General features: G+C 32.1%; 4 protein-coding genes across 13 annotated transcripts in view; 2 read left to right on the forward strand and 2 right to left on the reverse strand.

Moving 5' to 3' along the window:
* Positions 1-676: 676 nt before the first annotated feature.
* On the reverse strand, positions 677-4,636 carry LOC108753674. 4 transcript variants are annotated; one of them, XM_018495488.1, is made up of 6 exons: positions 4,562-4,636; positions 3,395-4,070; positions 2,998-3,311; positions 2,659-2,898; positions 1,975-2,241; positions 677-1,875 (listed from the first exon to the last, which is right to left on the reverse strand). In XM_018495488.1, the coding sequence occupies exons 2-6, from the start codon at positions 3,873-3,875 to the stop codon at positions 1,588-1,590; spliced, it is 1,590 nt and encodes a 529-aa protein (XP_018350990.1). In that variant the 5' UTR covers positions 3,876-4,070; positions 4,562-4,636; the 3' UTR covers positions 677-1,587. The 4 variants fall into 4 exon arrangements, with proteins under 4 accessions (XP_018350990.1, XP_018350989.1, XP_018350988.1 ...); XM_018495487.1 differs by having other exon boundaries at positions 4,520-4,595; XM_018495486.1 differs by lacking the exon at positions 4,562-4,636 and adding an exon at positions 4,313-4,394.
* Positions 4,614-8,094, forward strand: LOC108753680 (zinc finger protein 706-like). Of its 5 annotated transcripts, none has more exons than XM_018495499.1 (3): positions 4,614-4,672; positions 7,340-7,484; positions 7,560-8,094. In XM_018495499.1, exons 2-3 carry the CDS (start codon positions 7,341-7,343, stop codon positions 7,647-7,649), a joined length of 234 nt encoding a protein of 77 aa, XP_018351001.1. In that variant the 5' UTR covers positions 4,614-4,672; position 7,340; the 3' UTR covers positions 7,650-8,094. The 5 variants fall into 5 exon arrangements, with proteins under 5 accessions (XP_018351001.1, XP_018350996.1, XP_018351000.1 ...); XM_018495494.1 differs by having other exon boundaries at positions 4,668-4,742; XM_018495498.1 differs by lacking the exon at positions 4,614-4,672 and adding an exon at positions 6,298-6,503.
* Positions 8,095-9,835: 1,741 nt separating this feature from the next.
* LOC108753704 (glycine N-methyltransferase) lies at positions 9,836-15,687 on the forward strand. 2 transcript variants are annotated; one of them, XM_018495552.1, is made up of 5 exons: positions 9,836-9,928; positions 13,218-13,579; positions 14,647-14,782; positions 14,885-15,005; positions 15,205-15,687. In XM_018495552.1, the coding sequence occupies exons 2-5, from the start codon at positions 13,246-13,248 to the stop codon at positions 15,487-15,489; spliced, it is 876 nt and encodes a 291-aa protein (XP_018351054.1). In that variant the 5' UTR covers positions 9,836-9,928; positions 13,218-13,245; the 3' UTR covers positions 15,490-15,687. The 2 variants fall into 2 exon arrangements, with proteins under 2 accessions (XP_018351054.1, XP_018351056.1); XM_018495554.1 differs by having other exon boundaries at positions 13,230-13,579.
* Positions 15,688-22,697: 7,010 nt separating this feature from the next.
* The window catches only part of LOC108753702 (potassium voltage-gated channel protein eag), a 60,200-nt gene continuing 56,946 nt past the window's right edge, over positions 22,698-25,951 (reverse strand). For both annotated transcript variants that reach the window (XM_018495550.1, XM_018495549.1), the window contains 2 exons: positions 23,888-24,045; positions 22,698-23,758 (listed from right to left, as the gene is read on the reverse strand). In XM_018495550.1, coding sequence (XP_018351052.1) covers positions 22,737-23,758; positions 23,888-24,045 — 1,180 coding nt within the window. In that variant the 3' untranslated portion in view covers positions 22,698-22,736. The remainder of the gene's footprint in view (positions 23,759-23,887; positions 24,046-25,951) is intronic.

The following is a 25,951-nucleotide window of genomic DNA, read 5'->3' on the forward strand; positions in this document are numbered from 1 at the left end:
TCTTTATCTTATTTCGAACAATTTAGCAAAATTATATTGAAATATTTTGTTTTGTTTTATTATGTTGATATGTACAAAGTATGGAAATATTTAAATCTGTCAAAATCATATTTTTAATAAATTAGAAAATTTATCACATAGAACAATTTCTTATGATAACTTAAAGCCTATTCTACAATATGCTCTTTGTTTCCTATTTCTTTTTTTTTTCCTTTTTTCTCTCTTTTACAACCGTTTTGACAATAATTGTACTTCTTGCTACTATTTCCTGTTTCTTCCGAAGTTCGTTCATTTTTACCTCGGGCGACAGAAAATTAAAATTCAGAAGAAATAAAAAAATAAGATGTAAATAATAGCAAAAAACAAGAAACAGGAAACAAAAATACATTAGGCATGTAGATAGGCTTAAGACTTTTCTACGTTTTCAAAATAACATTACACAAACTATATGACAGTTAAAAAAATTGTTTGTCGTAAGCTTTGTGATCTTTAATCATTATATAGACCTTTTCTAAAAATGTCTATATATAATCACGATATTAGGATTAGAGATAAGTAAAATATATACACATAATAAATATTAAATTTTTATTTTTTAATACGAAGTTCATTATACGAATAACCATTAACCAATACTTTTAACAATTTCTATAATATTATATATTTTGCAAATTTATCAATATTCAATGATTTGCATTGTTACTCCAAATTCAATTCACTGCATCTGATATTCACTCCACATGTTGAAATTTAAAGAATTTACACAAATTATAGATTTTCGTATCTGGCAATGAGAAACATCAACACAGACAGCTTTTATCTAATAATATTTAACATTATAAATAGGCACAATAGGAGTAATATGAACCAGATTTTGCAGACTCTCCCACTCTCTCTCACTGTCTTTCTTTTTTTTTTTTTTAATAATTTTAGCTACGTAAATAGGTTAAATTTGATGGCATAGTTTCATAAGAATAAAAATTAAATTGCCACGCCTTTCAGACGTTAAGTTTTGGTATTGATCTATAAAAATTATCAGAATACAAACTGCGTGTTCCCGTAACTTTAATTAAGATTAAATTATACATATTCAAAATAATGATTAAAAGATAATGTAGTTAGGAATAAAATAAAGAAATAAGTGTAGTAGTAACAATAAGAACAATAGCAATGATATTGAAGTTTACATAATACACGATTTTGCAATACACTGCGAGTGTATGAAACACTGCCTTCCTGATGTATTTACATAGAAGATTACTAGACCTCGCCAAATGAACATAGATACTTGTCGCGCTCGAAATCACACAAGTCCTATCTTTCCTCTTTTCATTTTTTTTTTAAATTATACTACGCCATCTCCCCCAGTATCTAGTATCGCTTAAGACGAATACAATTCTTTTATTGCTAATATTGCAATGATATTTTGTATAACTGTGTGTCAGAGTGATGATATTCCTGATATTACAATGTTATATGCATGTACCGCTCGTATTTGATACGGCAGTACAACTCTGTAAATATAGGTAAAGAAACATAATTATGCAACATATAATAAAGTTCTATCGAATATTAATACGAAGAGATTCATATCGGTAAACATGATATGGATCTACAGTCCGTGTGTGAATCATTTTCTGTGTCTAATCGTCTGACTCGTACTCTCTGTTTATAGTGATACTCTTTGAGATAGCTCTTAAGTGTCTTTGGCAATTGCAGCTTATTTATGCCATCGTACGTTGTTCGCGTGGTTATCACTGCTCTACACAGGTGCTGTAGCGGAAATGCGAAATTCCGATGTAACGGGATAGTGAGCATAGGCTCGAAAAACATACAACATGAGGGATCCTTATAATGTTCGATTAAACCGCATACCTGTAAAGATATATATCGATCATTATTATATCGTGTTTATCGATTATTGAAATGAAATGCAAATATGAAATAGATGCGAACAAATATACATATACGTACTGTTTCGGAAGCATAAACTCCTGGATCATGTGAATCAAAACTAAACTTATGATTCCATTGCTCAATCCGGGCATGTAATGAGCGTCCATATTTACGGAAACTCACGGAAAACAAAAATTCTTCCTGCGCGGAATCTCGCAGCAAGAAAGTACCCTCTTGCTTGCCTTCCAATAAACGTTCCGCTTCGTAACGATCCATCTTACCCCAATAGAAAGAGCAGGCTGTAATCGACCTTAAGTCCGGCACCAGACAATGGACATAATCGACCTGTATTACAAAATAGCGAAACAGTGAATATATAACATGAATTATAAATGTATACTAATATTTTAGAGATTGAATGTATGTATGCCAGAAAAACAAAAAAATATTGTATGTCATATTAATTTATGTACTACCATCATTTTTAATTCTGGTTGTAATGGTTGTGATAAAATGAAATTCTCTTTTTGTTTTAAGAAATCAAATAATTCTAAATTGTAAATTAATTTTTGTCTGATATTGATTCTCTGCATTTTTAATATTCCAATCTATATTCTTACACTGGTAAAATTTTATATGTATACTTGTATTTGTAATTTTTATTTTTTAGCATATAAATTTATTTCATAAAGGATCAATAGAATTTATGATTTCTTATATAAATGTTAAATAAATATAATTTGAATAAAAAAAAGAACTTACTTGTGTGTGTGCAGGTCTTTCGATATTTGGAATTAATGTAAAATCGATTTGGGATAAGGCTGTAAGAGCGGCAGCTTGAATACCGGCATGTGCTTGAAACAATGCCGCTAAACTGTCCACCGTTATTCCGTTGGGATGAACTTGTATACCCGTAGGATAATTAGGCCTATAACCGGGAGGAGGCTCAACGCCTTCCTCCATCTCTCGTGCGCGTTGCATTCGAGCACGTTCGTCACAATCCTTTAAAAACAAAAAAAAATGGATATAGTAAAATCAAAATTTCATAAATTTCTTTTTAAAAAAATAAAAAAATTTCTTATATACTTCATTTACACGTACTTCCATAGGAAATTCTTCGGGGTTAAATCGCGATAAATCAATTACGGGACTCGGTGGCAAAGGTCCGAGAATGGGACTTTGCGGAGCGGATCGACTATTAAACACGATACCCGCACCCATAGGATGCTCCTCTGTTCTTCTATAACCGGTGCATATACAATCCGAGTTACCATTCCCTTGGCCGGGAATAATGTCAGTATTTTTTGAGCTTTTGCTCTTGGCGCAATTAAATTTCAACACCCAGTTGCTACGTTTCTTTTTTGATGATAAAACGTGATTACATATTGGGCTTTGATCTTTATTGCGCTGTTTATCTAATGTGAACAAATAAGTTTGAGTTATAGTTATACAAAATTACAATATTTATATATGCGAGAAATTAATTTGATACACATACTTTTTCTCTTCCCAAATGACAAAGTTTTAGAGGATCTTCTTAAAGGTGGATTTACAGGACTATCTTCAGAACTGCTACTACTGTTGCTACCACCAGAACTACTACAGCATGCTTCCTGCTGTTGTCTAAATGATGGCTCGCTCGTAACATTACCATTGTTACAAATTTGCTTTGTATCCTGAGTTTCAACAGGTTGACTATACAAAGATTCAAATCTAGAATTATGGTTGTCTACATCTAAGTTTAAACGATCGTTGTCCAAATTCCCTTCTAATTTACATTCTGGTCTACTCGGCAGTATATTAGGGTTCGTTACAGGTACATTGCCATTAGTCTCATTATCGGGCAAACTTTCATTGCCATCTCGATTCACCATATCCAAGGATAATGGGTGGCTGAGCGCGTTAGCGCATATCTCAGTAGGCTGTCTTTCACCATCCATTCTAAAGAAGTCTCTGAGACTAGCAAAGTGCTGTCCCATTATTAATTTGCATGGCAGGCATTTTATTGCCTTAATGATCCCTTGTCTACACCATGATTGTAGAAACTATACAAGATATACATTGGAATCTTTAATTCGGCATGATGCAACTCCAATTTTTCACAAGTTTTATATCCGCCTAGCCACATGGAGGATCTTACGTCAGAGAATGCAGTAGGTCTGTCGCATGCTCACCTATACAAATAATAAAAATCACTGTGTAACATATCTACTATATAGAGAAATACTTATTCATAAAAATTTATAGTTTTAATATATAACAGATACCTATATATGTATTCAAATAAATGATTCATGCTTTTTAGTATTAAAAATGAATTCAGGAATAAAGACACATATTGGTATATTCTCGTTGTATTATTGAGTCAAGCACAGATACTGTATCATGCGCGATAATTGTGAATGAAAAACGGTACCTCAAACGAAAAAATGACAGGTCGAGTCTTATAGATTCGCTCATAGTAACACACATATATGCACGCACACATACATTCGTGTATTACATTACTACTTATCGATAGTAACTCGTTTCACATACAGATGTCATTATTGAAAAAAAAGAGATGATATCATTCTCCTGACAGTAGAAACAAGTCGAAGCACGTTTAAAACGAGTTACACACGGGATAAGCAGACGATTAGCAGGATGTGCTAAGCGAACGCACTGCTGGCTTTTACATCACGACGATATCACCGCTAGAAATATCACGGAAATTATGCTTCCCACCACGACGTAACTCTTCGTCACAGTCGATCATCAGGCTCAGGCGGCTCAGGCAACTAAAATTGTCAAAACACGTCCCGACGAATCATCAGCCATTTTCCCCAATTGCGATAAGTCATGAGGTACACACATGCACCATAGAGTACCGACTTACTGAAAAAATTGTGACCGTTCAAATCCTAAACCTGGGGAATCAATTATGTATTTTGAAATAAAATGAAAATTACGAAAGTGAGCAAATTCACTAGATGACCAATGAAATGATAAAGCTCGAATGAATTGCTCAGTTAATTTTCACTTCGGCTGCGTTTGGAATTGACATTCACGCGCTGTAAGATTCATTGGCTGTGTTTAGCAGACTCCACAGTTTAAATGAGCACTCACTGTTATTGGTGTATTCTTTCAAATCATCCAATCAGAATTTTAGATCTAGAAGAATACATCAATAGCAGCGAGCGCTCACTCAACTGTTGACTCTGCTGAACGTAATTTCATTACACCCAGTAAATTTGTTCACTTTTGTAATTTTTACCACGTTTCAAGATATAGGATACGGATTTCATTCCGTTCTTATTTCAAAATCGTTTCAAGTAATATTTTAAGATGCTAATACAGCCCTCTGATTGGTTGATGACATCTTGAGGTATACTTAAGATGATTCTAAATATGGTATAAGATCCCATTATAAATACCACTCTATAGCTGCGTTCCGTTATTCACTGTAAGTACTGAAAATTTATAGTATACGTAATGTGAACTATAAATTTTCAATACTTGCAGCAGAGAGAAATCTGAGAGTGGACATCCCGATTTTTTTCGTGTACCAAATCTCGTAAAGTAATGTCTATGTTTTTGTGGTTTTTTTTCCATATTATTGGATTAGACAAATACGAATAATCAACTTTGATTGTTTGTCCTTGTCTAATTCACGTATTAACATGGAAAAGAATCACAAAAACGTGGATTCACCCTACGAAGTTTGGTACATGAAAGAGGTCGAGATGTCCACTCTCAGGCCGGTATTCATAGTCAGAACTTATATTTAAAACCGTCTTAAGTACAATTTTAAATGTCATGAACCAATCAAAGGGCCGCATTAGCGATTTAAGATATTATTACTTAAGACGGTCTTAAAATAAGAACCGACTATGAATACCGACCTCTGATTGGTTCGTGACACCTCAAGACAAAACTTAAGACGATCTTGAATATAAGAACCGACTATGAATACTGGCCTCAGGTTTTTCTCGGCTTGCAGCGAATAACGGATCACACCCGAATACCGACTAAACTCTCACAATTCTCGAAATGTGATTGGCTGTTTATTGCGTAGACAAGTATTGCGAATCGCGCGTCTGACATTTAAAAACTTTACTTTTTGTATATGCATACGCGTCAACGAATAATCAATCAAAGCTATGTTCCAAACTTGACTGCCAGTATGAAAATCTATAGTTTACGTTACGTACACTATAGACTTTCAGTACCGGCAATAAATTTTCGAACAGCCCACATAAAACGAAAGTTTGCATCGCGTTGCGACTTGGAAGGTTTCGGACAGTTTCGGAATAACTTGTCAAATTTTGGCGGCAAAAGGGGAAGGAGGGGAGAATAGTCCGAAATTCACAGATCTCTCAGCTCTCAGCTGCTCTCAGCTTATTGTAGAATCGTAGATGTACACAACGGCAGCATACACGTTGCTAGTCGCGGCATTCACGATACACGCGATTCCTGTTTTGACGACCGCTATTGGTGCTATTTATCCCGCGTCAGCGACTACTCGTAACGCGTGAAAAGCGTTCTACTTGTTCTCCATCAGCCTTGGCTTTTCCTTCCTAAAGAAAAGCTTTCTCTACGAATCCCTCTCGCCGCGGTAATAATCGGTGAGTATCGCCCGCGCCTCCGTCGTCGCGGAAGAAATATCAGAGCCGTCGAACGGAAGGCACCCTTAATTGTCGAACACATCTATTCGCCGTCTGCGGATAGGTAAGACGTCAAGTTCAGCTGCACTATCTTACACTATCTGCACTAGATGGATATGTGATTGATGAGAGATATTTTACGAGAGCACAGCTCCCAGATGATGCACCACAGATCCTGAGCTTCTCTCGTTGTCTTTCTCTCTTACTTTCTCTCTCGTCTTAGAAAGTTTTTCCTGCACTTTTTTTTTCCAGTGACCGCGAGTGATTTTACACCTTGCTCCTCGGACCATATAGTAGCAATTTTCGCGATTATCGCAACCGGGAAGACACGTAAACAATTTTGGCGAACGTAAATTTCGCGGATACTCATTTTGGCAGCTAGGTAGGATACAATATGGTTTTGTTTTTTTTTTTTTATTTCGAAAGATGAGTTACAATTATAAGAGAAAAAGAAAGGATACTCGTCTTATTGACAGATGGTGACAACTGTTGAAGGATGTGATTAGTTAGATTTTTCCTAGTAAAGAGAGATATATTTAGTAAACAACAAAGTTATAAATGTAATGTACCTGTTGTAATTTTTTACTCAATAATATAACTGTAATGCAACACATTTTTTTGTGTTACAACTAATAGGTACGTTAAATAACTTTGTGTTTGCTATACGGAACGAAGGATATGTTAAACTAATATTCTAAATTCAATCCTATGTTAAGAAAAAATAAAACAAGATTGTGCTATTGTCACCTTGTTGCCAATGTTACATTTCCACTTATCTGTGGATTCTTCTTTTCTAGAATGGCTCGTGGACAACAAAAGATACAGTCTCAAGCCAAGGCAGCAGAAAAAAGCGCGAAACTAAAGAAACAGCAAGGACACAGTGCCAATGATCAAAAAAAGGCAGCGCAGAAAGCACTTGTGCATGTGTGTTCTGTATGCAAGGTCAGATTCTTAGCTATCTGTAAATTTTTAGAAGCTTATTGGTATAGATTTGACACAATTTTTTTTTATTTATAGGCCCAAATGCCAGATCCTAAGACTTACAAGCAACACTTTGAAAATAAACATCCTAAGAACGAGCTGCCAGATGATTTGAAAAATATATGAGAGTACGAATTGTTATAAAGTGAGGATTGGGTGAGAGCGCAGAAAAATTTGCTGCGTCTGACAAAGTGATATAGTTCAACATCTTCATCTGATCATTGCATAGTTTCAGAAAATGAATTAAATCTTGTTAGTGTTTTAACTAATCTATTGCACTCGACAGATTGTTGTTGCACAACTCCAAATATTAAGCATAATTAATGATTTACTTATAGAAATTCTTCATTTGTAAACTTCAATATTTTTCACGCACGTCATATAATCAATACTTTTCATATGAACGTTATATTTGAAGAGATTCTGTGTATATTTCTAAATAAAGCTCATAAATTTAACGGCAAAATTTTGAAGCATTTAAGCACATAAGAAAAAAATGCAATACCGTTGATTTCCTATTTCTGTTACGAAAGAAGATGATAACAAGGCTAATATAAATAGAATTATGTAATTATATATTAAGAGCATTTTTATTCAAGTTTTTTATGATGATTATTTAAAACCGTTACACAAAAAAGTATTTTAGTATCATAAATTTTACTTTTATACCTAAAATTTTTCCTTTATGAAAAGAATATATTTTCTATCATTGATTTTGTTGCATTTAATAGTTATGCAAGTAATAGTTATGTATTTTGAGATATAAGTTTATAAAAACAATTCTTTAAATAAGAGGTTGAGAGAATGAGACATAACAATCTTTGACTACATGACTGCCAATTTATACTTGATTGTAATGTATTCTCTTTAAAATAAGAACAATCAATAGCTGAAATAGAGATATTGTGTAGCCCTTCCCTTCACATTTATAAAGGTAAATATTTTTATTTTTGTTTATAATTAAGCTTGTCGTTTACATTATACTGTCCACAGATACAATGCGTAATTCCTCTTGTTACAGAAAAAGTTAATAATAATGCATTTTTTATGCTTGTAAAATATGTAGTACTTAAAGTATCATAATAAACTAAGAATAATTGATTCATCCTATTGTTATATATTTATTGTAATTATAAGAAATGTACGAATATTCTGTTGGCTTCAATAAAGAATCCATTATTCTTGGAATATATTATTAATATATTTCAGAACGTTATTTCTTTTTTTTTTACGTGCAAACGTGAGCCAAACATCCATTTTTATATTAATCAAACCTCGTATACGTCATATTAAACAAATATTGTAAAAGTATTTGGATCGATTACGATTATCTTTCATAGTTTTATTTATTTACTACAGCTAAATCTGCTAGATTATTGACTTGCAAGTCATCAACTCGTTGCTTGCGTCATATAAAGTGTACTATCCTGATAAGGCTAATGATGTAGCATGACGTTATAAATTCTCTATATGAAATACATAATCTTTAGAATATATTAAAGAAATGAGTATTAACAATGATATTTGCGTTAATATTTGTATGCACATTTTCGTGGGAATCTATCTTATTGTTATTACTGTGACGAAATATGCAACGTACACTAGTTTCGAATTTTCGACAAGCTATCAGATAACTATATTTACTTGTGAACTTCAAACAAAAAAAATAGTTCGTTTGATAAGAAATGAGAAGACTTTAAATATAGTCAAGTATAAGAAACAAAAATAGAATGTACTAAAATGAATACCGCAATCGCACAGCGAACACATTACATTGACAGAAAAAATTAGAATCAAATTATTTACCAGTGATTATTTTCAGCATTACCTTCGATGGTGGCACCTCATATTGAGAGCCTATTTTTCTCCCATAATTTTTGAAGCTCTCGGAAATTGTTAACAACGAATCCTGCCGACATAATATTGTTCATCAGTTGCCACTTGTACATACATATGCATCATTGTAGCCAATAAAAATTCATTATATTCGCAAAAAGATAATACAGAGGAATAAGAGCTAAATATTGAACTTTGATTACGAGGAGAGATTGAGTCACGAGTAATTCGGCGATATTTAATTGACAGTTGAATACAAAGTGAGGCACTTGCTAATTGCTCGATATAATTGATGACTTGCGTGAATCGTTCGGTTTTATCAAACGTTACTAAACAGAACTGTCAACATCGTGTTACTGTTACATCATATTAAGAAGTAATTCAGTAGAATCATTGGCTTGGTAGTGTGCGCATCCGTGCATATTATCGCAGCGGTTCTTATTATCACGACGTATATAAATGCGGTGATTGCTGTATCACTGCAGCAGTTTTCATTTATATTTAATGCGGTTTTTGTATTGATATTCAGTATCGGACGAGAGTTTCCTCTTCGGATCGAGTTGTTGGAGGTATGACGTTTCATAATAGAAGAAATAATAAGTGCAATTATAGAGATCGACTTGATGTATACTTTTGAAGGAAAAAATATCTGATCTTTGCGTTGTTAAATTTAAATTTGTATCGATTATATTTATTTTTATACGTATATTGTTGTAGTTTAATTAAATTCAGATCTTTTCCAAGTTGTTAAAAAAGTGAGTTTACTGAACTGTTTGCATATTCTTATCTTTATTCTGTTTTCATAATGGTGAATCGAAATTGATCGATTATTGAAAAATAAAGAAAAAAGAAAATAAAAATAACAGAGAACATTAGAAATTTATTTTCTCATTTTTATTGAAAAGACCAACTAATAATTTGTTAAGTTAATGACATTATCAGTGATAGATTTATATTATTCAGCGATATTTTATTGAAACTAAATCTTGGCGTAAATCTAGTATCTACTGTTCAATCATCTATATGTACTTTTGGTCATCTTCATGTACTCGGAGATTTCCTTGGAAATGAAATCATGGCCTAAATATCCAAGTTCTACTCTGTGATCAATTTTTTCGCCATCGAATTTCTATAAGTATTATTTTGTTAGCTCATTTTTGTATTCAATCGTTATACTATTCAATCGTATATACTATTTTTATAACATTGAGAATGATCGGAGTTGAAACATTTGTTAATTTAATGTAGGTATATTCTTATTTTTATTTATTTTTATATTATATTGTATCTTATTACGTACATTAAAATTGTTACTTTGGTTCGTAGCTCTTTTCTTAACATAGTTTCCTTTATTTTCATTAATTGAGCCATATTATATTATGTTTTTTTTTTCATTTTTTCCAACATTTCTACCATATGCATTTCTTTTGCACGATTTATCTTATTGGCAAGTTTCTAAAAATATGAAAAATATGAAAAATATGAAAAATACGAATGAACATTATGACGGTATACAAACGAGTACAAATGATTTTCTTTTGAATGGCATAGACGAAATTAAAAAATTTTGCGCGCTTGCCATTTTTTATTTCTCAGTTATTTTTTTACTCTTTAAGATACAAACGAAATAACAAGCAATATAAACAGATGCAAACGTGAAATACAATTGTGGTACGTTAATCATTTTTATATTTTGTAAAGTTGAGCATCACATCGATCACTTTTCTTGTTTTCTCTCAGTTCAGATCTGTATGTTTTAAACATGACAAAAGTATTATATATATAATGTTTATTATTATTAATTATATATATAATTAGATATGTAATAATCATATATACATATATGTGTATATATACACGTATAGAATATTTCAACTATATATATTAATCAATATCGATTATCACAAAGAATTTTTCCGCTATATGTCACTGAGGTCGAATCTATCGATGACATAGAATTACATTGTTAACACGTTTAATTTCCGTGTTTAATCTTGCATCGAAATAGTCACCGCGCTTAATTAGAGCATCTTAACACCCTCAGGAGTAAATAGAAAATGCTAGGAGACAATGGAATTACTCCCGGTAGACACGTGGCATGGAGCTAGGGAGAGATCACCCTTCTCCTATTTGTCCTCAGTCTAAATTTAACGTACGCTTGACTTATGCCAAGAGCCCTTGCTACATTACATGAGATAACAATAATTTATGTGGAACAGTATGATATCATAAATTAACATATGATAAGCTGCAGATCATCTTAATGTTACAGATAGGAATTTCGTTGGAATGCACAACTAATCTCTGATTATTTTAAAAAAGCAATTAACAACATATATAATGTAATAAAACAAACTAACGTGAGGTAATAAGAAAAATAAATAAAAAATGAAACTCGAAAGAATCTATCAACGATAAATGTAAAAAAACCCATCTCAGAACCTACATTTGTTCGGATGCACAGAAAATTCTTTATTTTCGTGTAAATGTAACAAAACGAATAAAATATATGTTTCGATTCGGGTCCTTATCAATATAAAATATAAAAATTACAAATATAAAAATATCAAAATATCAAAATTACATAAATAACGCAAATTCAAAATTGATTCTCGACAATTTAGTTCGTTCTTCTTTATCGAAATGTCAAATTAGCTATGTAATGAATAGCCCAATGAACATAGAAATCACATAAATTGGAACACTACACAGCATTCCGTAATAACAGAATTAGTCATTAACATGATTTTGATTGGGAAAATGTCAAGGTATTAGATAAGGAAAAGGTTAACTTAATAAAAGACTGATTTCGGAAGCGATCCATATAAAGCATCAGAAACAGAGTTCGAATTTACAGAATGATACATATTCTTTAGACCCACTATACACGAATTTGTTTACGGAATTGTGACATTGATTTTACCCTCTTTTGTTCTTATTTTTATTTTTATTTCATTAACTACATGACTTTATTATTTTGACTCTCATTGTCATCTCTGACAGTCGACGCCGCAAGTCTCTTTACGTCAAGTCGCGAGAAAACGCTTATATGTAAGTTGATATAATAAAAATTCAGACAAATGGTTTTAATAATTCTCTAATTTTTCGTGTTTCTTTCTTTTGAATAACTACACAGTAAATCTGATGAGCGATGTGACTCTATTTAGTGACGCAAAGTTCGACTTCGGCTTTACTTTATATAAGTTTTTATTGTATAAGTTATTATTGTATAAATCGATATTTTTGATAATCATTGGGCTATTCATTACATAGTTACTAATTTGGTATTTGGATAAAGAAGAACGAACTAAATTGTCGGAAATCATCAACTTGGAAATTATGTAAGATATTATAATGAGAGTAAATATATTCGTGATTAAATCTACATGATCGTATAGTAAATATAATTAACAAAAGAAATAATAAAACAGAAAGATAAAAAGATCCCAAAACGAGACATAAGACGTCTTAAGAACATTGTTTTTAAAGACGTTTCAAAGACATCTTTAAAGCCAGTATTCATAGTCAGTTCTTATTTTAAGACCTTCTTGTTTTAAGTAATGTTTTAAATCACTAATGCAGCCCTCTGATTGGTTCATGATATCTTAAAACTATACTTAAGACTATACTTAAATATAAGATCTGACGAATACCGGCCTAAAACGTCTTATGTCTCGATTTTGGATTTTTTGTTGTCTGGGATTTGTGCTATACATTTATGTATACGATATATATTGATTGAAATGACAAAGGCAAAATAGCGACAAATATTTCTTTTTAGCTCATTAATTCTTTTCGATATATTTTTACCTTTTCATATTACAATTATATCTGGTAAGATGTGCGTTGGTTCCATAGTTCTATTGTAAGGCCTCATATCCTCGCGATGGTGGATTCCGTATTTCGTACTCGGTCTCTTGGTACGCCAGCTGAGGGTGTCAAGGATCAGTACGCAGATGGCAAAGCGGCAAAAGTCTGGGAGGTCTTCATTGGTGACAAGAATCAACGTACACAGAATTATCGGGATTTCCTGGTGGGTCTACTGCGGCAGAAGGGATGTCGTCGAATATTGGATGTTGCTTGCGGTACTGGCGTTGATTCCATAATGCTGCTGGAAGAGGGTTTTGATGTCGTAAGCGTTGATGCGTCTGATAAAATGCTCAAGTACGCGTTAAAATCTAGATGGGATCGTAGAAAGGAGCCTGCCTTCGATAACTGGGGTAAGCAAGTTGGATATTTAATATTTCGATAAGATCGAATTTTTTGGCTAAAGACAAGTGCAAAAAATTAAAGGAAGAGGATTCGAAAGATATTCTTCAAAATGTGAAGATAATTCAAGCGATAATAAAGTTACAGGATAGATCGAGGTGCTTAATTCAATATAAGCTTTAAGATATACAGAATTATTGTCTAATGCCATTAAACGCGAATTAATAGTACATTACAATATTATAATATACATCCAATCAATGTTATAAATTCTCACTCAACAATGTAAATATGTAACATGACACATTATATTATTATATATATAACAGTTATATTATTGAGAAAATTTAATTGTATTGATGTAAGATTACTATTAGTTTGTTCAGCGGATTGTTTCCAGTGCAGAGGAAATAATTAACATGATAATTCGTTTAAAAAAAATTAACAACTATCTCAAAACTTAAACTATCTAATTCGTCTTCCTATACGAACTCAAAATAACATGATGTAAGATTTGCCTTGATGTAAGAATATGTATTTATGATCGTAATATGTATCGATAAAAGTTGTTATTGCTAACGTATGCAGAATTTGATTAAAAATTACTATATAATTACGCGATTATTGTGAAATTGAAACCAGATAAAGTAGTTCAAAATTGCAAAATACAATATCGCTCAAAAACAGTAACTGTTTATTCATTATAATAAATTGCTTTATTAATAATAAAAGTACAGAAAGGATCTTTATGTTTATCAGCAAAAGTCAATCACGATTTTTTGTTTTTTACTTTCCTTTGACCTCGTGATCTCAATGTGATTGAAAACGTAAATAATTTACATGTCAATAAAATTAAAACAAGTAATTATATTTAAGTTATATAATAATTATCAAACATATATTTTAATTAGTTTTAAACTATTGAAAAATATCTTCCCCCTATAAAATCCTTTAAAAAAGTCCAAGAAAATAAAGCAAAGATTTTCTCATATATATGTTATTATACAAAAATTCTTTAAGTTTGGCAAGAAATATACCTTTGCAATTATTATTATCTTGATCTTTTGGATTATAACAGTGATCGAAGAAGCGAATTGGCTAACTCTACCCAACGATATTAGCCATCTTACTGGAGAAGGTTTTGATGCTGTTATATGTTTGGGAAATAGTTTTGCCCACATGCCTGATTCTTTCGATGATCAGAGAGAGCAGAGGTACTGAATTCATCATATAGATCATATTAGATTAAATTAGCTTAATGCAGAATGTTTTACGAATTTTTATTATTTATAAAATATATTTTTTGTTGTTCTTAGACAAGCGTTAGCGAATTTTGAACGTTGTGTAAAGCCGGGAGGCTTATTGCTCATCGATCACAGAAATTACGATTATATAATCAAAACCGGCCAAACTCCTCCAAAATGCATATATTATAATGTAAGTGTCATTAAAAACAAATGTAATTATTTATTATTGTATTAGAAGCATATAGTGATTCAGAAAAATTTTGAGATCGTTTATTTCAATTTGTTAGAATTATTCTAATTGATTTAACTTGTCGTATTTGAATAATTATAATTTCTCTTGTCATTTGAGAAAATTTTGGACTAAAAATTGTCAACTTTTTATATCGCAGAGTCAACATATGACGGATATCAAGACATCAGTGCTCTATGTCGCTGGAAAACCGAAGATCGTTACTATGGATTACATCGTCACTTTGGATGAGGAGAACAAAGATCCCGAGTATATCAGCGAATTTAGATTGTCATATTATCCTCACAGATTGACAGTTTTTCGCGACATGTTGACCGAAATATTCAGCCACAGCGCGAAACACACTATTTACAGTGACTTTAAACCGCTCAATCAGATTGAAAATCCCGGATTTTACATCCACGTTGTAGAGAAACAATATTAAAATAGAACACAAACAGTTGACGTAACTACACGATATTCATTTTTAAACAGTATCAACAATTTTTAAGAACAAACATTCTGTTATATTAAACAGACTGATATTCAATTGATATTCAGTAGAATATATATTGAATCAACTGCTTACGTCAAAAAACAAATTGCGTAAAGATCGATTAGAGCAAATTGTTTTTTATTAAACATAAAGACTATTTGATTAGAATTATATAATGAGTTTCACAATTGTAAAATTATTATGAAATCTAACATAAAACTATATTAATTAAGTAATATATTTTAGAGAAATAAATTTTACGTATATTAATTTATAAATTATTTAATAAAGAAATTTTCATTATTTATCAAAAAAAGATGTGAAAAGATACGAATAATGGATCTTTATTACCTTACATATGCACAGAATATATTTCGAAATAAAACACAACGGACATATAGGTTTTAATGTTTTTATTATAAGTTTGAAAGCAGCTTTTTCATTGAGTATTCTAGCCAGGCTTCGTTTCGATGCTACAATTTGATTTCTCAAGGATATTTTTTTAAGCGATCATTGACGATGATTTGCTGGATAATATTTTGGACGAATTTTTGTATTTTCGTATTTGTTCTCTGTCATATTTCTTACACAATTAACCCTTTAAACGCGAAATTTGGGGATGAATTTGGGGACAATAGGAAGACTAAACGTTTGCTGAACGCAAATCAACTATCTTTTGCGACTTTCGCTCTTGTACGTAATTGATCGCAAACAAAATGATATTATTTCTACGAGATACATTGAATCATTCAAATAAATCATTCGGTTCTCTTGCAGCGTGTCATCATTGCTGATGTCATCGTATTTTCCACTCAGGAATTAACATTATAATACCTGAAATATATATTATCTGTCATATCAATCGTCAATGATCGTTTCAATTTCAAATTATGAGAGGCGGAGAAAATGCTCTCGCAAATTCTTACTTAAATCCACCCATCAGATTGCTCTCTGTTGGGCCCTGCAAAGCTTTACAAGAGTCCCATTGTTACGTAAAGAGTGGTCACGCTATCGTAGAAATCGAATCCCAAGAGATTATTATCGTTTAATAGGCAATTTTGCACAGGAAAGAAATGGAGATGAGAGAAAGAGAGAGAGAGAGAGTCATAGGGGGCAAAAATCGAATTTCGATTCTGTTTAATTCCGTTCGATTTCTTCGATGTACACATACTTTCTGCATTGTTCTGTATCGTGAAAACAGAGAGTGTTTCTCGTTGGAAAAATGGCTGAAGGGGATAATAATTTACAAGGCCAAGGATTTGTGTTACGAGTGCAACGAGCTGCCCATATAGAAAAATGGACGAAGTGTTATAGCAAAAATCTTTTCCCCCCTTCTATTAATATATGTATATATATGTACGTATATATGTATTTATATATTTATAGTTTTTCTGTTTTCAATCATTTTTTTTCAGGAAATTCGTACAATACCTATCACGGCTTTTTCGACGGTCGTTGCGAACACTCTCGTCGTCATCGTCATATCGAATTTCCTTACATTTAAGGCTCTCGAGATCGCACGCGGTGATTGTGACATGCTACGTAGCGTGTCATGGCTGTATACATAATAACATAATAGTAATATACATAAATTATACCATTTTAAAGTTTATTTTAATCAATGTCGCATGGGTTGGAAAAAAATTAAGATTTAAATCGCCGCTTTTTTCTGATCCTGATTAAAATTAATTTATACTAAAATATGAGTATCGCTGATAAACCAACTCGATAATGAAATTCGATACGTTTTATTCTAACGGGCTTTTCGCTTGTTCTAAAATATAAAGTTTAATATAATAATACATATATATATATAATAATATGGGAATAACTTTGTTTTTGATGATCAAGGACAGCAAAGCTTTCGCAGCAACTTTCGAACGCGGATTTGTACATGTCATGTAATAACTCGTTGTAACGAGTCGCAAGAATTGACTTCTTGAAACTTTTTGTTTCGAGCGAATAAGCACGATAAGGTCAGGGACGACGACTCATGTTACGACATTGTCGTTCGAATGGCGATTGTTCGTATTATTGCAAAGTAGCTGATATAAAAAAATCGTAAAATCGTATTGCATCCATATTCTCTTATTTACATCCCATAACGATCTGCCCAGCTGCACAATTTGAATCACAAAATATATTTTCATTAAAAATATAACCGTCTTTAAATATTCTAAACGAATTTTCTATGTTATATTTTTTCTGTATGATTCCCCAAATTAAAAAGTAAAGAAAAAAAAATTCATCGCCTCGATGAAGTTTTTGCAAAGATTTTCGTAATAGATAAAAATTATTAACGCAACCAAACGATGACAGTGAAAGCAATTTGGGCAGATTGCGAACGGAGAAAGCTATTTCTTTTTACACGCGGGCACGTTTATTTTTACGCTCGTTTTTGCTTTCCTCTCATGATTTTTTCTACAAAACTGCGCAATATTTAACGAGCAATTCTTTATCTAATATCATATTCTTTCTTTGAGAAATATAGATTATTACACTACTGTATTTTCTATACTTACAATTAGTATTTATCTAAAGCTGCAGTATCACATATATATATATGTCTTATTAAAGATTTAACAGATTCCAATTAGCTTTGAAGAAAGAGAAGATAACATAAATTTTGGCAAGAATCAAATTCAAATGTTAAGAGGTTCCTCGATGATATTCATAATATTTCTATATTTTATAAGCGATTATATATTATATTTGTTTTCGATAATGAAATTCTGAATTCGACAATGAAAGAAATTTTGTGCTAATTCTTTCAATTAGTATTTTTTATTTAAGCGTCATATTCTTTTCTCGTTTTTTTTTTTAAGTTTTATCGTATTATATCTTTTGTCTCGTACATTCGGTTGTATAATAGTTTTCAAAGCTAACAGAAATCATCTTTTCTGATTTATCGAAGGTGATACTGCTTTGTTTAAGTTTGTGCATAAATATCACGGAATAATTGGATAACAAACTCTCGCGTTTATTTATGTATTAATCGAAATTCTATACATCTTTTTTCTTACCTCGCTGTCACTTTATCGCATTGATCTTAAAAGAAATACTGTTGCTATTTAGAGTTCGTTGGATTGTAAGCATATTTTATCGTATCTTATAATAACAAATAGAAATTGTGATTCTCAAACAAAACTAGCATTACGATCGGTGAACAATTTTTAAGCAATAAAGCGCGGAATTATCGTTCAGATTCACATCGCGTGCGTTTCCATATTATGCAAATATTTTATGTTCTTCATTATTGTATGGGAAAGGTAGTTATAATTAAGAAATTGGATTTTCATCTTCTTAGTTTCCTTCATCTTTCGGATCTTATAAACCGGTTTTACAAAACACGTGTACTATATTGCTCAATTTTTCAATTTAATTCAAACTAAATAAAAATAATATTATATATATGAACCTCATAAAACACTATTAACTTATTTTAAAAATAATGTTTATCATTTATTTTTTGTTATGGCACTTAAAATTAATTTTGTTTTGTGATATGTTATGATAGAAATTATTTTTGAAAATTACAAACTTAAATACTAAAAACTTAAATATTTTGTAGGTTCTGATAATTAAGGATAAAAAAGTAAAAATATTGTTTGACTTCGACAATCAGTTATAATATTTCATCGAAAATTAAAATATTCTGAATGTTAAATACTTCAAAATTATTAAGTTTAGTTGACTTTGCAGTGATTAAGTTTTATTTGATAATACAAATTTCGATCAATATAAATAGCGCCATTCAAAATAGTGCTAGGTTCATATATATTTTAGATTGAAACGCACGGATCATAATCTCATATATTGTAAACTAAAGTTCTATTGTTGACGGAAATGAGTGGAAATTGCAAAAGTCGAGCATTTTAACGTATAACGGCCCGCGCGATATTAGTGTATGAAAAATTTCAGCGTATCGCATTTTAATATAATCGATGAGCGATAGACTTAGTCGTTTAATTGGCTTAACTACAATTTCAACAGTGTTAAATCTTTTTCTTTGCATATAAGTATATAAACTATGATAGAGCCAGCTATATCGTTTCTGTCTCTAAATCTATTTAACAAAGTTTTCGATTTTTCGATAATTTTTCTTTCATAACATGAAATTATATATTCTCTATTTATATATATATATATTTATATTTATATATATATATATTCTTTGTCTCTTATTATATTTATATATGTATATAAATATGTACATGCGCAAATATATGTGTATGTGTATTTTACGTATTTGCGTCTATACTTTCGCTTTGATCAAATGTTTTTGATGAGAATTGTGCCTTTGCTCTTCACGGCTCTTGATTGAATGTGGAAAAATACGAATTTCTTACAATTGCATAACTAGAAAAATATGAAATCAACAAGGTGATTAAAAGTAAAAAATAGTACGCTGTTGAAACAAGTTTGTTTCTTCTCTTTTTCGCAAATAGCAATGGCAAGTAATTCAAAATCGTATATAATTATACGATAATTTTGTATATAATTATATATATATACGATAAGGCTGAACCTAATAAATATTTGCAAAATATTGATTGTCGGCTTATTTTGTTAGCAAAGACGCCATTCTCGTTTACAGCAGTAGCAGCAGCAGCGCGCCTCCCCACGTCTGCATGGTCAATGATTATGCAAATATATATACATGTCATATTACAAGATATATACATCTAATATTGCTGTTTTGGCTTCGTATGTATATCATACGAATTTATGAACGTAGCGCCATCCCTGCGTAACAATACTATCTGTACGAGTAACTTCTCTTGACAAATTAACATCTTCATTAACTTGAAGAGCAAATTTTCAAGTTAAATCACACTTGTTCATTGCTTTATAATCATTCGTCATGTGAAATGCAATATGATTAAATTATCAAATAAATAATTAAGTAAAAAAGCAACATAAAATGTTATAAAAAATATTTTCATAATTTATGATTTCAATATAATATGTATTGTAATAAATAACAATGATAAAATTTTTAATTAAAAAATATAACAAAAATAATTAGACTATGTGAAATTTATTCAAAACTTTTAAATTACGGTTTCAATCGAAACTGCTTAAGTTATACTTGCAATATGCAACAGATTTTATCGACGGTTCCATCTTGGATAGAACGATCACATTTGCAATTCCATTTGTCAAATACGATGAGATCTTTCGAGTATTCTTGAGTATTAGTTCTCATTTTCGCTCTTCTGCTCTATAATTATTTAGCATTGTTCGATAATACTGCTCAATGCATTTAAAATAAAAAAGAGAAATGTACATTTAAAATAAAGATTTTTACATTTTTCAACCAAGATAAAAATTCCTCTATTTGTCGGTAGTGCCCAAATCACATATTTTAAAATCGTTGATCAATTTCCTTCCAAAGGAAATTAAATCGACGCAATAAAGCCTTCGAGTTTAGATTCAGGTACCTTTACTCTATTACAATACATATTCTGTCTGTCTATAGGAAAATATATGTTTAACATACATGTACTCTCAATTTAACCATATTTGTCTTTTTCAAATAACTCAATTTAATCGTGTAGAACCTTAAACGTGCAGAATTAATAAAAAATAAGGACGCAATATAAATGTATTTGAGACAGCAACCTACTAAAAATAATTCATTTAAATTTATATTAGAAAAAAATTATTCCGGAAATGCTTCTATTTTTCAGAAAAGATAAAAAATCTTTATATCCATTAATTACTTGAACCTCAAAACAATTATTTACCTGTTTAGATCTTTTAGCACGCAACGAGTACCGTAAATGTAAATGACTTGGGACAACAAGTCACTTTTATTAAATTCAATCGTAATATCTCTCCATGAGTTTCTAAACAGAAAGTTTAAATTTAAAATTTTTTTTAATGACTCATGGATGGTTACCACGACTGAATTTAACAAAAGTACATACTGTCTTAAGTTACTTGCACTATACCAAGTCACTTACATTTGCGGTATCATTTCAGTATCATAGAATCTATAATACGGTACTAAAATTTTGTTATTTTTTTATTATACTTTACTATTTAATAAAAAAGCCGTGAAATATTTTGAAAGAGGAATAATTTTAATTATTCCATTTTATATATAAGACTAATTATTTTATTGTACTATATTAGCTTTTACTTTATATTTCTGTAACATATTCTCAATGTCCGCGATCCTAAAACACTTTATGTCTTTATGATATTTATTGAAGATTAATATACTTGGTCGGTTCCGACTATACAACCTTGACAATCTGGTTATACACCACCATTATAAATTATATCACGAATCACATGCTTGGCTTAATAATTACAAAATGCCATGCTGCCTTATTAAGAGAGACAATGGCTTGGTGTCGATGTGACCGTTCTTGTGGCCGGAAAGAGGCTTAGAAATGTAGAATAATCGCCATGAAACTCTACTGTGAAATTCACTATACGATGCATGTGAATCTATATCTACCTACATGTGTTTATGTGTATGTGTATACAGGGATCGATATACTCCCTCGGAGAGTTTCGATGTGTCTCGAAGAAGCCGTCGCTAGCGAGTAATTCGTACTTAAAATGCTTTCGTACTTAAGATTCTTTATCTCGTTTTCTTGGTAATCATGCCACTTTTGGCCAAGTAGAATTACGCTGGCGTTTCATCGGCTCGAGGCGCTTCATCGTAAAATCTTGAGTCACCTCATCGTTCCCTCCACTCATTTTAAAGAGCAATTAACGAAGCTCTTCTTTTTATACCTTTTACATCTATATTATCAGAGTCAATATATGAACATAATTATCGTTATATTCATTAATAGCGATGTCCGCTGTTCAGAAAAAGCAGAATAAACTTACTCACATTCAATACTCAATCGTGTAATCGAAGAAGTTCAAGCACGCGCGTAAAGCTAACAACTATGTAGATCTTCCAGTTGCACGAAAACGATAAGCCACGTTACGTGCCATTGTCCATGCATGCAAATATACAAACGAGAGAATAACGAAACAATGGCTATTGTTCGATGTACATACATGAACGTTTTAGAATAAGATAACTGTGAGCGCGTTATCGTACAGCGGACTTATGTTCTTACGAAAGGCTAAACTACCAAGCGTATTGAATGAAGTTTTTTGACCGCGTCGCGGTAGATTGTCTCGAGGAGAGGAAGAAAAGAAATAATCGACTTCAAGAAGAACTTTCACAAATACTCCCTCGGTCTGGGCGGTGGTCTTTTACGGTCGGATCTTTCGGCGGTTCTGTCTGTGACAGTTCTGTCGGTCGGTCCACTGCTTGAATCCCGATCATCGGTACACTCAAGCATCTGCGTGGTTTCCGTGGCTTCTGACGGGCTCATTGGCTGCGTAGCAAGAGGAGCGAGCGGTGCCGCACCTTTGTTGCGTGATTTGCTGCGACGTTTTCGCAGGATAAGCGGTCCCAGGGCATTCGAATCGTCACCGCGCGACGTGGAAGCCTGCGCAAGCCGCTCTAACAGTTCCTTGCTGACATCCCGCGATGACGACGATTGATGGTGATGGTGGTGATGATGGTGGTGCTCCTGACCGCTCTTTGATATTCGTTCCGTCGCCGTCGACTGCTCCCGATATCCCTCGCTCGGTGTTGTGGATGTCGACGTGGTAGCGATCGACGGTCTATACTCCGTAGTCTGAGTCGCGGACTGAACCAATGTTATTGCGCTCGGGGTGACGGGTGACTGACTCTGAACACCGCTCAGAGTAAAGCTCGGAATCTTCTGTTGCTGAGAACTGCCATTAATGCCGCTGGACGATGATCCGGCGGCTGGCAATTTGTTCATCAGTGCCTGCAGCATGTCTTCAATTTTGGCTAGCCGCTGATTTACCCTTTGTACTTCTAACTTTAAATCCACTTTCACTTCCAATACCGCCGCAAGAATTTCTCTCTCGTGACTCGATTGCTGTGTAATCAGACCACCATCGTAGCTCTCTAGACGTCGCAGCTGCAACTGCTTTGAGTCCACGCTGAGAGTTTGTTGTTGCGGCGCTTGTTGTTGTTGAGCATCCTTCTGATTTTCGACATTATCGCCGCTCTCTTCGATTGTGCGCTCTCCCAATTTGCCTAGCTTCGGGAAGACTTTGTTGGTGCCGGCGCTGGAACTCGGGCGCGAGTCTCTTGCGCTAAGAGATCGCTTGAATGCATCGCCAGCCGTACCCGATTCGCTACCAGTGTCCAAACTTGAACTACCTGTAAAATTATAAGCGTTTTCATAAATTTCTCAATAAATGTACGATTTTAATTTCTTTTTTCGATTGCGCATTATATATCTCATTAATTTAATTGATTTTTTTTACATGCAATTAAGATTTATTTTACCTAATAAACGCCCCCACTTGCCGGGTCGCGTTTTTGCGACAGTTGTTCCACCTTCTTCGGTGGTAGACAGCTTCTTAGCTTGCGACGTTTCGCCATCCTTGGCATCTTTGCCGTCACCCTTTTCTACATCGGCAGTGTGTTGTCTTTCGCGGCGAAATCTATATAGAATAGAAAAAGAAACAAATTCGCCTTTATTTCCTAATGTATATAATCGACAAAATATATTTATATACGAAGGAGAAGATACGATAAAGGCTGGTTTTCCCTAGATTTGGACCAGGGCAGCAAAGTACAAATGCATAGAGGGGCAAAAGTGTGGTGAAGGGGTGCTGGACAAAAGACCATTCCCACGTGAAAAACTTAATTTTCTATATAACTTCATTGAGTTTTGTTTTCTCATTTCCGGTCCAATTGTATCTACGGTGCATCTCCGAACTAGTTCGAGGCCAAGCTAATCAGGTTATCATCGTAGCGTAGAATATAGCCGCCTACTACCGAGAGCTAGAAATAGGAAAATAGCCTCGGCGGTTGATTGGCGGTCGAGCGACACTTATGGTGCGACGTGCCTACGGGATCCACGACGGTGGTGGACGAGTTGGCAAAAACATACGAAAAGAGAACGTTGGTAAACACCGATGGTGAAAACTTTGGTTAATTTATCGTATGAGGATTGTCACAAAGTAGTTTTCGAACAAGACACGTTCTCGTATTACCAATAACATTCAAATTACCAGAGCTGTAGATCGGTATTCAGAATGCGCTTTTATCGATAAATACGCGCTGTTATGTGTGAAATTCTGTAGTATACGTGAACTGTATGTTAAATACGCGCTAATCATAAAAGCGCGTTCTGAATACGGACCTTATTAATGTTTTATATTAAAATTATAATATATACAAGTCTCTCACGCGCGTGTTACAATTTCTTAATTCAATTTAAATCATGGACATACGCCAGTTGATACTTTCTTAAAAAAAATTTTTTAAGAAGTCTTGTATTCTTCATGAGTTTTAATTTATTTTTGGCAATAGTTAAACAGCGATATTGCTGATATGAATTGAGAATACTTGAATTCGTAAATGTTTCTTGGCAAAAATCTTATTGTTAGAATAATACAGTATCTTCACTAAGTTAATAATAAATCATATATTTGCGATGTACTAATTATAAACACTTTAATAATATAATAATATTTTTTTATGTTTGTGTGTGTGATAGGACCAATATTATAAAAAATTATTTTATCAAAAATTTTAAATAACTGCATCTGAACGCGGATTTTTGCACATAAAAAATTGAATTAAAATCCATTAATGGCAAATAATAAATTAATAAATTCATAAAATTATTTAATAATGATATAAATTATCAAAAAATATCAAAAATACTTAATTTTTTCTTTATTTTTTAAAAAGAATATTATTGTAACACCAACTAGCGTTGACCAACGTCTATCTTTTTTGATATATTATCTTTTAAGACGATAACGACAACGGGATGAGAAATTGCCTGACAAACTTTAGGAATGCCACTTTGTCGAACATATTAAACGCGGCGAATAGTTATAAAATAATAATGCTGTCACAGCGCCTTTGTGAAATAAGATTCGCGTAGGCAGTGAAAAATGCTATTAAAATCGTATTGCGTACATCAAAGAACGCTCATTCCTTTCAAGAATTAATCAATCAACGATTTATATACAATTTTTATTAATTTTTATCAAAAGTACATTAAAATTTTAATAGCTACTATTATATTATAATACTATTATAATAAACCGAATTAATGTTCCGACTTTATATAAATAATCATCGAAAATACTAATAATTTGCGTAGTTATAAGAGAATTCTTTTCCAAATTTTAATATATATATATATATATACAATTTTTAAAATATTAAAATGTCATCATGCATTTAAATTGACAAAGGCAATTCGAAATTTTTCAATTAAATAAATATTATTGATTAGAGAATTTATTAACGTGTTTGTATAACAAATAATCTTATTATTATCATCTCTAAAAAAATCTCGATTTTATCATGCATGTAAATCAGAAGACG

This window comes from Trachymyrmex septentrionalis, unplaced genomic scaffold (assembly GCF_001594115.1).
Source record: "Trachymyrmex septentrionalis isolate Tsep2-gDNA-1 unplaced genomic scaffold, Tsep1.0 scaffold70, whole genome shotgun sequence".
Taxonomy (NCBI): domain Eukaryota; kingdom Metazoa; phylum Arthropoda; class Insecta; order Hymenoptera; family Formicidae; genus Trachymyrmex; species Trachymyrmex septentrionalis.

Bases quoted from the DNA above. Each gene is read 5' to 3' on its own strand.
- LOC108753674 (XM_018495488.1), bottom strand. From the start codon at position 3,875: ATGGGACAGCACTTTGCTAGTCTCAGAGACTTCTTTAGAATGGATGGT. The intron at 3,312-3,394 runs GTATGTGTATCA...TGTTCACATTAG, and splicing joins GTCATTTGGGAAGAGAAAAA to ATAAACAGCGCAATAAAGAT. The intron at 2,242-2,658 runs GTAAGTTCTTTT...TTTGTAATACAG, and splicing joins AAAGACCTGCACACACACAA to GTCGATTATGTCCATTGTCT.
- LOC108753680 (XM_018495494.1), top strand. The intron at 7,485-7,559 runs GTCAGATTCTTA...TTTTATTTATAG, and splicing joins ATGTGTGTTCTGTATGCAAG to GCCCAAATGCCAGATCCTAA.
- LOC108753704 (XM_018495552.1), top strand. From the start codon at position 13,246: ATGGTGGATTCCGTATTTCGTACTCGGTCTCTTGGTACGCCAGCTGAG. The intron at 14,783-14,884 runs GTACTGAATTCA...TGTTGTTCTTAG, and splicing joins GATGATCAGAGAGAGCAGAG to ACAAGCGTTAGCGAATTTTG. The intron at 15,006-15,204 runs GTAAGTGTCATT...TTTATATCGCAG, and splicing joins CAAAATGCATATATTATAAT to AGTCAACATATGACGGATAT.